The sequence below is a fragment of the Oryctolagus cuniculus genome, chromosome 10 (genome assembly GCF_051225735.1).
Source record: "Oryctolagus cuniculus isolate XC-2025 breed Fujian yellow rabbit chromosome 10, ASM5122573v1, whole genome shotgun sequence".
NCBI classification, from domain to species: Eukaryota; Metazoa; Chordata; class Mammalia; order Lagomorpha; family Leporidae; genus Oryctolagus; species Oryctolagus cuniculus.
In genome coordinates, this window is record NC_142876.1 from 30,012,076 (window position 1) to 30,025,236 (window position 13,161).

General features: G+C 43.3%; 1 protein-coding gene across 21 annotated transcripts in view; it reads left to right on the forward strand.

Moving 5' to 3' along the window:
• Positions 1-13,161, forward strand: part of SMAD2 (SMAD family member 2) — a 93,237-nt gene that overhangs the window by 26,233 nt on the left and 53,843 nt on the right. For all 21 annotated transcript variants that reach the window (XM_070050203.2, XM_070050199.2, XM_051851972.3 and 18 more), the window contains one exon: positions 6,088-6,373. In XM_070050203.2, the coding sequence (XP_069906304.1) occupies positions 6,138-6,373 (236 nt within the window). In that variant the 5' untranslated portion in view covers positions 6,088-6,137. The remainder of the gene's footprint in view (positions 1-6,087; positions 6,374-13,161) is intronic.

The following is a 13,161-nucleotide window of genomic DNA, read 5'->3' on the forward strand; positions in this document are numbered from 1 at the left end:
TTTTCCCTTTTGAGGTGAGTGATGTGATTCCTAATTAGGTTGTGACCATTAATTTCTAGCAAACTGTGTCAAGGTCTGCGAATCTTCAATTAGAAGACCATGTGTTAAAGTGGCGTTAAGAACATCCAAAGTTCTTCCTTGAGGTTGTATTTAACTTTCTTAAGTTTTAAAGTTAATGTATATCTATTATAGCCACCTTACTGTCAGTACCTCAGTAACATTTGTGATTTGATGTCACTGGGGCTCTCATTTTTGTCCTTAAGAAAATAAAAACCAATTTTCCACCCTCCCACCCCAGGCCTGTTCCTCAGCATGTGCCTAGATGTATTTCCAGGGCTGCCTGCAAGTTGTGGGCGGATGCCTTTAGGTTAATATCTTTCGGTCAGTCGCAACTTCCTTCCTAAAGAAGTTAAAGGTTTGGTGAAGTTATTTAGTTTTACTTTTTTTTTAAGGATTTTTTTTTTTAATTACTTATTTGAAAGGTAGAGTTGGAGGGGAAGAGGGAGAGGGGGGAGGGGGAGCGGGAGTGCTTCCATCCACTGGTTTATTCCTCAAATGGCTACGATGGCTGGGGATGGGCCAGGCTGAAGCCAGGAGCCTAGAGCTTCTTCTGGGTCTCCCATGTGTGTGCAGGGACCCAAGTACTTGGGCCATCTTCCGTTGCTCTCCCATGCCTGTTAGCAGAGAGCTGGATGGGAAGTAGAGCAGCCTGGTCTGCTGTCCTTGCAGGTGGAGGTTTAAGCTGCTGAGCTACAATGCTGGCTCCTGGAGAAGTTCTTAAATGAAAACATCTGTTTAAGGAACTTCTTAATGGAACTTTCCAGACACATTTAAAATTTTTTCGAATTAAGTTCATAGACATGATTTTTAAAAGATTTATTAGAGAGAAAGATCTTTATTTGCTGGCTCATTCCCCAGGTACCTGCAAAAACTTGGGCTGGGACTGAAGGTGCTCAGTGCAGATCTTTCACATGGGTGTCAAGGGACCCAAGTTCTTGAGCCATCGTTTATCTCCCAGGTGCATTAGCAAGAAGCTGGATCAGAATTGGAGTAGCCAGGATTTGAACCAGGCACTCTGATATGGGATGCGGGCATCCCAAGAGGTGGCTTAACCCATTCCACCACAATGCCCATCCTGTACAAAAACTTTAAATATTCAGTTTCATGAGTTTTCATAATTGTGTGCTCACGTCCTTCCTGGCTTGTCATGTGAGAAAGGTCCTTTGTGCCTTGTTGAGCATCCTGTTCCCTTCCCCAGTGCCTCTGAGACCGTCCTTGAGCTTGTATCACCTGCTTGGAGTCGCACAGTGGATGCTCTGTTTGGTATCTTTTGCGCAACATATTTTCCTTTATGTGAATATACCATTTTTTGATATTTTGGCTGGATATGATTATAAATATTCTTGTACAGGTCTCTGTGGACCTGTTACCATTTTTCTTGTATATATGTCTAGGAGGGAGTTGTGATGCAGGCTAGATGGGTGTGTAGGAGCTTGCTGATTTTTCCAGAGGCGCTGTGCCATTTCATACTGAATTCGGCAATGTGTGAAGACTCCGTTTGCTCCATCTAGTAGGCTAAGGTCCCCAGAGATATTCAGGTTTTGTGGGTGTGATGAAGTTAAGGGTCTTGAGATGGGTCGATTATCTCAGGTTATCTGCCTGGGCCTAAGCGTAATCTCAGGTGTCCTTACTAGAGGGTGGTAGTGAGAGATCTGACTGTGGGAGGGGAGAAGGCAGTGTGACAGTAGAAGCAGAGATTGGGTGATTGAAGATGGAGGAAAGGGAGCAAGCTAAGGAGTAGAGGCAGCCACTAGAAGCTGAAAAAGACAAGAGGAGACTTAAAGGTCCAGTCTTGCTAACACCTTGACTTTACAATTAAAACTGACTTTTGTAATTTTGTGTTTGAAGAAACTGAGCTTGCGGTTTCTTTTTTTTCTTATCGGTAGTGACAATGCTCATATTTCATGTTAACGTCCTCACCAGCATGTGGTACTGTCAGGAAATCTTTAAACCATTTTAGGTGGTTTGAAACAGCATTGTATTGTGGTTTTAATTTGTGTTTTTCTGATGATTGGTGACATTAAACACCTCTTAATGTGCTCCTTTTCCTTTCATGAAATGCCTCTAGTTAATTCTTTAAATCTTTTTTTAATTTCTTTTAAATTTTTATTTATTTATTTATTTTGACAGGCAGAGTAGACAGTGAGAGAGAGACGGAGAGAAAGGTCTTCTTTTGCTGCTGGTTCACCCTCCAATGGCCGCCGCGGCCAGTGCGCTGCGCTGATCCGATGGCAGGAGCCAGGTGCTTCTCCTGGTCTCCCATGCGGGTGCAGGGCCCAAGGACTTGGCCCATCCTCCACTGCACTCCCTGGCCACAGCAGAGAGCTGGCCTGGAAGAGGGACAACCGGGACAGAATCTGGCGCCCCGACCGGGACTAGAACCCGGTGTGCCGGCACCGCTAGGTGGAGGATTAGCCTAGTGAGCCGCGGCGCCGGCCAATTCTTTAAATCTAACAAGTAATTGAGTTCATTTTTTACATTTAATTTTTAAAATAAGATTATTTATTTGAAAGAGTTACAGAGGAGGAGAGAGAGATCTTCGATTTGCTGGTTCACTCCCATGGCCGCAAAGGCCAGCGCTGGACCAGGCTTAATACAGGAGCTTCTACAGATCTCCCATGTGGGTGCAGGTGCCCAAGCACTTGAGCCATCCTCTGCTGCTTTCCTGGGCACATTAGCAGGGAGCTGGATTGGAAGCGGAGTAAACTGCTGCCTGTATGGGATGCTGGTGCCACAGGTGGTGGCTTTACCTGCTATGCCACAACACTGGCTTCCATTTAAAAAATTTGATTTGTGTTTATATATATATATATATTCTATAGTGGTTCTTAATCAGATATATGAACTATAAAAAACTTTCCCTGGTCTACTCATTTTTCACTGGTATTTTTTTGATATGCATATGTTTTTCATTTTTATTTGAAAGACATATTTTATTTGAAAGGCAGAGCAAGAGACAAGAGATAGATCTTGTATTTGCTGGCTAACTTCCCATATGCCCACAATAGCCAGAACTGAGCCATGGAGAAGCCAGGAGCCCAGCACTCCATCTAGTCTGCTGTGTGGATAGCAGGGGCCCATGTACTCAGGCCATTATCAGCTGGCTTCCTTTTAGGGTCTGCGTTAGCAGGAAGAGCTGGGAACCCCAGTACTCTGATAAGGGGTGACTGTGTCCCAAGTTGTGTCTTCACTGCTGTACTCAAACCCACTGACAACCTTATTTTTAATTTTGATAGTTTGCTTTTTTTCTTTCTGGTTTTTGTTTTTTAATGTCTTGATGTCATGAAAATATCAGGCCTTTTTCCTCCCAAGATCTCAAGATGTTTTCCCAGCAAGGATGGTATGAAATAGTAGTTGAGGTTTATTATCTTTCAGATTGTGTAGAAATTGTTGAAAATAGACTGACTTGGTGCCTTGGTGGAAATTGGGTTTCTATTTCTAGATGCCGTTCCTTTCCATTGATCCATTGGTTTTCTTTTTCTTCCTTTTTTTTGCTTATGTGCAGTCTCTATCGATAATAAGGATTTTTAGTAAATCTTGAAATAAAGAGGTGAAAGTCTTCATGTTTCCTTTTGTCAATATTAGTCATTTTATATATTTTTTCTTTATTTTAATATCAAGTTATTAAAAGAAAATAAAAAACCTGGTGTGTGGTGGGTGTTGTGGTTCAGCTTAATAGTAGTCTGAGTCCTGGCTGCTGTTCTGCCAGTGCGGCTTCCTGCTCATGCGCACCTGGGAGGCAGCAGGTGATGACTGGGGTCCCTGCCGTCCATGTGGGAGACGTGGATTGGAATCCATTCTCCTGACTTGTGCCTGGCACAGCCCTCAGGCATTTGAGGAGAGAACCAAGAAAAGAAGAAGTTGTGGTACTAAGAGGTAGGGGCTCCCTCCCAGAGAGAGAAGGAAGTTCCTAGGACAACTGTAACCCAGCAGGGTGATGAGTATTGGTTTGGTTTGGAGTGGGTGAACACAGGGCTATAGGATATGAGGGTTCTATGAATAAGGAGAGCTAATTGCTTGCTGATGTTTTTGACTAAGAAACATTTAATTGAAGAACTGGGACAGAGTGTGGGAAGAATTTGTGGTAGATACATAGAAAGCCAATGAAAGATAAGAAAACTCTGGGAAAGCAAAAATGTATAAGAAGAAACATAGTTTGCTCAATCTCATCAAGTAACAATATTATATACATAATTATTTAATTACAATTGGGAGCTAATTCTCACAAGAAGGCAAGTATGTGATAAAAGGAAGCTAATCCTCATTTTTCATAGAAATATCAAAAGATAATACCTTACCTTGTAATTGCAGGTGCGATAAGCCTGTAGCGTAGGTATAAATATAACATGAAAATACTTTTATAAATTGCACTTTGGTATGGAAGAGAAACTGTTTCAACTTTACTCACACTATTGCTTGGATGAAAATGAAGACATGTTCAAAAAGAGGTTAAATTAGGCATCCCGCTAAAGGCAGGTGAAGGTGAACCAGACCTTTTTTCCACAGGCTCTGTTTACCTTTAAATTTTTTTTAAGATTTTTTTTTTTTATTTGAAAGAGTGACTCAGATCTTCGATCAACTCATTCACTCTCTACCTGGCTCCAGTAGCCAAGGCTGGGCCAGGTGTGGCACAGGAGTGGCAGGAGCCTAAGCACTTGCTTTCCCACATGCAGTAGCAGGGAGCTGGATGATAAGCAGAGCAACCAGGGCTCAACCAGCATTTATGTGAGAGGCCGGTGTTGCATGTAGTGGCTTAACCTGCTGGGCCACATTGTGAGTTCCCTACCTTTATTTCTTTATTCTTGTTTTTACTTTGGACTTCATGCATTTTCCCTTCTTAAAACTTTATTTCTAATATAATTCTATTTTTTTAAAATGCTTATTTGAAAAGAGAGAGTAATTGATCAATCTTCCATCCACTTATTCACTCCCCAAATGGTTACAACAACCCCAGCCCAGATGCCAAGAGCCAGGAACTCCATCCCATCTTAAAACTTTGAATTTTGTTTTATGATACTTACTTAGTTATGAAAGTTTAAAATTTTGGCAAGAGTGGGCTTGTACTTTTTAAGTGTATTTTTGTTAGGTCTTTTGAGAACAAATTGAAGCCCTATAAATGAAAACAACTTTGTTTTTGTAAAAAATATTTTAACCATTGATACTATTAAGAGTTTAAATATGAAGTCATATTGATAGGGATAATAATGTTCAGAAAGATTTTACTTGTAGGGGCTGGTGTTGTGGCATGGCAGATTTGGCGGCTGTCTGCAATGCTGGCATTCCATATGGGTGCTGCTCCACTTACTGTCCAACCCCCTGCTAACATGCCTAGCCTGGGAAAGTGGCAGTGGACTTGGATCCTTGTGTCTGCATGGGAGACCTGGATGAAACTCCTGGCTTTGGTCTGGCCAGCCTTTGCCATTGCGGTCATTTGGGGAGTAAGCCAGCAGATGGAAGATCTCTCTAAAGGATTTTATTTGCAGAATTACTGTATTTGTCCATAAGACTTTGGTACTTGTAGTAACATTGTCTTTGTTTCTGAAGAGCCTGTTTCTGCAGACCATTTAAATTAGTAAAGACAATATTTTCATGGTTGTAAAAGTAATAATTTGAAACATCTGTCTCTTTTTTTTAATTTTATTTATTTGAGAGGTAGAGTTAAAGACAGAGAGACAGAGAGAGAGGTCTTCCATCCACTGGTTCACTCCCCAAATTGCCACAACGGCCAGAGCTGTGGTGATCCGAAGCCAGGAACTTCTTCCAGGTCGCCCATGTGGGTGCAGGGGCCCAAGTGCTGGGGCCATCTTGTACTGCTTTCCCAGGCCATAGCAGAGAGCTGGAACAGAAGAGGGACAGCCAGGACTAGAACCAGCGCCCATATGGGATGCCGGCACTGCAGGCAGAGGATTAACCCACTGTGCCACCGTGCCAGCCCCTGTATGATTTTTTAGTTTTCCTTCTATAATGTGTTGATTTTTAGTTAAATTTAAAATTAGTCTCATATGATCCTTTCAATATCTTTTCTAGGCTAGCTACAGGAGGCTCTTTTCGCAGTGTGGTCCGCCTCTTGTGAGAGCATGTCGTCCATCTTGCCGTTCACTCCGCCAGTGGTGAAGAGACTGCTGGGGTGGAAGAAGTCGGCCGGTGGCTCTGGAGGAGCGGGCGGAGGGGAGCAGAACGGCCAGGAAGAGAAGTGGTGTGAGAAGGCTGTGAAGAGTCTGGTGAAGAAGCTGAAGAAAACGGGACGACTAGATGAGCTTGAGAAAGCCATCACCACTCAGAATTGTAATACTAAATGTGTCACCATACCAAGGTGAGTGTCGTTAGTGAAGTCGGGGTGACCTTACTGTTGAAAACGCTTGCAGGAATTGAATGAATATGCTGTTTTTAACCTGTCATCAATTTTGTTTTACCAGTTAAGACTTGTTGATTTTACAAATCATTTTCTTGAGCAGTGAGAAGATTTGATCAAGCAGAATAAGGTACTTAGAGTTTCAGCATTACTTCCAAGAAGAAGCAGTAGCGAGAGCAGTCCTTAGAGGTCGGGGGTGGTAGTCAGAACCTGTCTGGAAGATAAGCCCCATACCGACGAGGCTCAGGTTTTCGGCATGTAGAATCACTTACAGGGAAGCACCACTATTAGAAGCGTTGCTCTTTAAACAGTGGTGGGTGGTTTTTAAATGTTTCATGACTTTTGTACATTATAGGGTTTTGGGGAAGTGTCAAAAATGTGGGATTCTCTAAAATGATTGTTTGTGATCATACATTTGGGCTAGTGTCTATAGCATGTGAAACTAATATGCTTGACATATTCCGGGTGAACTTTGAGAAACATACTACCGATGCTTGTAGATCATAGACCTCGATAACACCAGCCTCACTGCAAACACTAACAGTAGGGTATTTGCTGCCTCAGTTGGTAGACTGTGATCTCTTTTTACCTTACTTCTTTCAGATATATCTTAAATAAGGACCGTTTTTGTCAGTTAAGTCTTGTGTTTTCCAAATGCTTGAGTGCCAGCTATGTGTGAGGCACTATTTCTAGACAGGAAAGAACAAAACCCCAAGTTCCTGCTCTCCTCCTGGGCAAGCACACACAGTGAACAGGAAGGAAACAAACTCTGATTGACCACGGGTGTGAGTGCAAAGGAGACCAGGGTGGTGACAGGCTAGGGAGTGACTGCAGGACGAAAAGCAGCTCTGCTTGGGCTGTGATGTTGAGCTGAGCGCTGCGGGAGCAGCAGGGAGCTGAGGGAAGAGGCCTCCAGGCAGGGAAAGAGCAGGGTGAAGGCTGGGAGGGGGAAGTGGCTGTTTGGACTGGAGGACTGGGAAGGAGCCCTCTGGATGGAGAGTCCAAAATGTGGAAAGAGTTTGATTATGTGAGTGTTGGACACTGAGTATAATGGGAAGCAGATAAGGCATTTGTTTAATCACTTTTTAAAGGATGTAAACATTTTACATTTTACAAGATCATTCTGGCTGCTGGAGAGATGCTGGGGGGAATAGGTGTGTGTGTGTGTGTGTGTGTGTGTGTGTGTGGTGTAAAGGCGGACAGAAGCAGGGCAGTTAGGAAGCTGTTAAGAGTTGTATAAATTTAAGATGATGGAAGCTGAGTGGTGTGGCTGTGCACTGGCATGGGAAGTGAACAGATTGGGCATGTGTTTTGGAAGTCGAGCTGATGGGACTTGCTAGTAAATTGGCTAGGGACAAGTCATGCTGTATTTGTTAATTTTTCTTAGCATAGTGGTTGGCATTTCAGTTCAGTAAACATAAAACGCCCATGGCATGCCTGGTAAGTTCCTCCTCCCCAGGGTTAAAATATATTCCTTGCTTTTGAGTTGCCTCTGGTAGAGGAGATAAGCTGAAAAGATAATTTCACGAGGTGTGGTGGGTGTGAGGTAGGTGTAGGTCCAGAGACCGCTTCTGGAGGAGTAATAGCGAGTGGGGTCTTGGTGGTGTGGAGGAGGAACTTGAAGCCCATTTCCTTGAGAGCAGTGTGTGTGAGGTATGCAGATGGTGTAGGTGGGATTCTTGCTGAAGGGTCCCAAACAGGCTGGTGTCCTTTGAGGGCACAGGGAGGGGTGGGAGGTGGCGGGGGTGAGTCTCTATAGGCTGTAAAGTGACAGCATGCCGTGTGTGCTGGGGCATTCACACAGCTGAGTGTGGTCGCTGAGGGCAGAGTCCTCAGAGCGTCTTAGGGCCAGGAGGCTCCGAACTCAGTTGGATTTCAGGTTCCTTGTCTGGCTGTAGTGAGGAAACTGGTTGTGAGGCTGTCAAGAGTAGAGACAGGGTGGGGCAGGTGCTGTGGCATAGCTGTAGGGCTGCTGCCTGCAGTGCTGGCATTCCGTATGGGCGCCAGTTCGAGTCCTGGCTGCTCCGCTTCCAATCCAGCTCTCTGCTGTGGCCTGGGAAGGCAGTGGAGAATGGCCCAAGTCCTTGGGCCCCTGCACCCACGTGGGAAGACCCAGAAGAAGCTCCTGACTTTGGATCGGCACAGCTTCGGCCATAGTGGCCGATTGGGGAGTGAAACGGTGGATGGAAGACCTCCCTCCCTCCCTCCCTCTCTCCCTCCCTCTCTTTTTTTCTCTCTCTGCCTCTCCTTCTCTTTCTGTGTAACTCTGACTTTCAAATAAATAAATAAATATTTAAAATGTATTTTAAAAATGTATTTATTTATTAAAAAAAAGAGTAGAGGCAGGGAGACCAGTTAGTGGGTGTCCACCTCATCAGAGGGTACTCTGGGGCACAGAGATGGAGTTTCTGGACAGCTGTGGCTAAGGCTCAGCTTAGCACTGCAGTGAGGTTTTCCAGAGCGGAGCCCGAGAGCGGACTGTTTTAAGCGCCTGATGGTGAAAGTGAACTGTGGGAGGCATTTGAACCACAGAGGTCACCTCGGTCACGTGTCTTTCTCTCATTTTTTCATGCTTTTTACAGCCTCGTATAGAGCTTTCTTTTCATATTCTAGAGCTTTTTCATAAATTATTTTCATTATCAAAATTTTCTTTAATTTTAGAAACTTGTTTATATTCTTTGAGTTTTTTATGCTGAAAGTGTAGATTTTTGGGGACTGTCATTGGGGCATAGCAGGTTAAGCTGCCATTTTGCAATGCTAGCATCCCATATTGGTTCAAGTCTGGCTGCTCTGCTTTGGATCCAGCTCCTTGCTAATGTGTGGGAAAGCAACAAGTGTTGGCCCAAGTGCTTGGGCCCCTGCCACCCATGTAGAAGACCCAGATGGAGTTCCGGGCTCCTAGCGTTGGCCTAGCCAAGTATTGATTGTTGGAGCCATTTGAAGAGTGAACCAATGGATAGAAGATCTCTTTCCTTCTTTCTCTGTCACACTGCCTTTCAAAGAATTAAGTAAATTTTTGTAGATCTAAAATGTAGATTTTGTTAGTATGAATTGTTGTCTATCAGAAAGTTTGGCTTCTTACACTGTAGTTGGGTGCCATATAAAGTATATGGCTGTGTCTTTAGTAATTTTACATTATCTTAGATTATTAGTCATTTCTTAACTAGTAAACATCCTTAAGAAATCTTAGTTGTATTTCAGTTAACTTGTTTATGGAGTGTAAAAGATTGGAAGTGAGGCTAGGAAACAGTTATTTAAGCTGTAATACAAATTGATTTAATGTAAGCTTATTTACTTAAAATTGCAAGTGTTAATATTTTATGATTTTATAAATCTAAAATAAGTTTCATCGATATTATCATGATACATAAATTACCTAATTTTTTTTTATTTGACAGATAGTGTTAGACAGTGAGACAGAGAGAAAGCTCTTTCGTTGGTTCACTCCCCAAATGGCCGCCACGTCCGGTGCTGTGCGAATCCGAAGCCAGGAGCCAGGTGCTTCCTCCTGGTCTCCCGTGCGGGTACAGGGCGCAAGCACTTGGGCCATCCTCTACTGCCTTCCCGGGCCACAGCAGAGAGCTGGACTGGAAGAGGAGCAGCAGGCACAAGAACTCGGCGCCCATATGAGATGCCAGCACCGCAGGTGGAGGATCAACCAAGTGAGCCACGGCACCAGCCCCAAAATTACCTAATTTTAAGTAGTGGTTTGGGGTTTGTATTGTGGCACAGTGGGTTAAGCCATTGCCTGTGGTGCTGGCATCCCATATTAGTGCCATTTTGAGTCCTAGCTGCTCCACTTCTGATCCAGCTCCCTGCTACTGCACCTGGGAAGGCAGCAGAGGATGCCCCAAGTCCTTGGACCCCTGCCACCTACATGGAGACCCGGATGGAAAAGAAGTCTGGCCCAGTCCTGACTGTTCTGGTCATTTGGGGAGTGAACCAGTAGGTGGAAGAGTCATATTCTCTCTCTCTCTCTCTCTCTCTCTCTCTCTCTCTGTCACTCTGCCTTTCAAGAAAATAAATTTTTTTTTTAAATGGCTAATGTTGTCTGTTAAAATGCCAGTTTTGTTGTCTCAAGAATTTCCTCCTACCCTCCCACTTGACCCCTCTTTTTAGAGTGGGATTGAAGCTAGGACAGAACAGTCCTGGCTTTAAGAAGGTCTGAAGCTGCGGTTAGATACATGTCGTCGTTGATTCCTTTCACTGTTGTATGTGAAGAGACAAAGTAATTCAGAAGTGGAACTTGCCTGTTAAGCTGCAGTGAGCTAAGTAATACAGAGTTGAAGCTTTTCCATCTCACACATTTTTGAGACTGGGGAATGTGTGATATCTCAATCATAAAATCAGAATCACGATTGATATTTTTGTAAGGATCACATAAGAAGGAAGATTGACTTTGAACACATAATTTACAGTGAAACAGGATTGAAAATCTATGGGAACGGAGTTTTGTGAAGTTAAAAGCAAGGCACCTTGGGCCCCAAAATGGCAGTTTTGTAATATCTGTTACGCATAAATGTGTAGGGACACAGACTTTATTTTCATAATCATAAATTATAAAGGCTTTCCTAAAGTGATGTCTTGACCATGTAAGCACATTTTTCATCTTTCATCCTTAGGAAACAAAGAATATGGTGATATTTCTGATGTTTATTTCAGTATTTTTTATCATAGCAAAGAACTAGAAACCACCAGTTCTAAACCTTTGTTTCTTGAATGCTAATAATAAAAAAAAATTGAACTCATTTAATACTCAACTAAACAAAGACACTAAAAGAAGTGTTCATACCAATCTCCAGTATGAAGAGAAGTCAGCTTCTGTTTATATAGATGTCACTGGACTTTTTTTTCTTTAAGATTTATTTATTTATTGGTGAGGGGAGAGCACAGAGCACATGAGCGCTCTTCCATCTTCTGGTTCACTCCTCAGATGGCTGGAGTGGCTGGAGCTGGCCTGATCTGAAGCCAGGAGACACTTGCAGGTCCCCCACATCAGTTCAGGAGCCTGAGCCGAGCATTTGGGGCATCTTCTGCAGCCAGGGCTTTGAACCAGCACCCTCATGGGATTCCAGTGTCACAGGCGGCAGCTTCACCCACTGTGCAGCGACACTAGCCCCATCAATCTCACTTATAAACATAAATCCAAAAATTGAGTATCAGGATAGACATTTGGCACAGTGGTTAAGATGCCACCTAGGATACCCACAGCGCATACAAGAGTGCCTGGGTTTGCGTTCCAACTCTGCTTTCATTCTAGCTTCCTGCTAATGCTCACCCTGTGATGGCTCAAGTACTTGGGTTCTGGGCTCACTCTTGGGAGACCAGGATGGAATTCCCAGCTCCTGGCTCTTGCTTTTGACTTGGCTCTGTGCCAGCGGTGGGGGTATTTGGAGAGTGAACCAGCACATGAGAAATCTCTCTGTCCCTTTCACATAAATTGTCTTTTAAGTTATATATGTATTTAAAGATTTATTTATTTGAAAGAGAGACATAAGAGATCTTCCATCTGCTGGTTCACTCCCTAGAGGGTCCCAACATCCAGGTTGAAGCCAGGAGCTTCATCTGGGCCTCCCACATGGATGGCAGGGGCCCAAGCACTTGGGCCATCTTCTACTGCCTTTTATCAGCCCGTTAGCAGGGAGCTGGAGGATCAGAGGTGGAGCAAACAGCACATGAACTTTTTCCCATGCCGGTGTCTCAGGCGGTCGCTTTACCTGCTGCAACACCGGAATGCCAGCCTCTTTTTATGTTATAAATATCAGAAACAAGAATTCAGTGGTTTATTAAAAACAAAACCACAAAAACATAAGTAGGGAAGGTTTATCTCAGGCATTCATGATTGATTAAACTGTAGGAAGTCTGTTTATGTGGGATACCACACATATTTAAGAAGAACTTTATGATCGTCTTGATGGATCTAGAAAATGCTTTCTATAATATTTACTATTCTTGGTAACAAGATAGAAATAGGCATTTTCTTAGTTTGCAAAGTATACATCTGGAAATGTTATACTTAATCATTAAACTTTGGAAGTCAAATTAATAGTGGTTACTTAATTGATGACCTAAATATTTTTCCCTAATACTCGTGTTTGTATGTAAAACTGTATTTTATGTTTATACCCTGCATAATTAAATATTTAAGTGGGATTTTTAAGCAGGTTAATTGTCTTACTTAAGACTTGATTATCGAGGCTGTTGCTGTGGCATAGTGGGTAAAGCCAGTGCCTGCAGTGCCGGCATCCTATATGGGTGCCAGTTCGAGTCCTGGCTGCTCCACTTCTGATCCAGCTCTCTGCTATGGCCTGGGAAAGCAGTAGAAGATGGCCCAAGTCCTTGGGCCCCTGCACCTGCATGGGAGACCTGGAAGAAGCTTCTGGCTCTTGGCTTCGGATCAGTCCAGCTCTGGCTGTTGCGGCCATTTGGGGAATGAACCAGAGGAAGACTTGCCTCTGCCTCTAGTAACTATGCCTTTCAAATAATAAATAAATAAATCATATATACATATGTATTTATATATATTCTGGGTATCAGTCTTTAGAGAAAAAACTTGATTATGTTTTCATTTCCTTGAAGTCAGTATTTCTGTTAAAGGGCAATTGTTTTCATTTTCTGAGCGTTCTCTTTTATGACTTTCTGCTTTCCAAAAGTATGTTACTTAGAAACAAAAAGTACGTGCGCATGATTCAAAAATCAACCACAGATTACACAGTAAAAGAGTAAGTCTCCCACCCACCCTTGTTTTC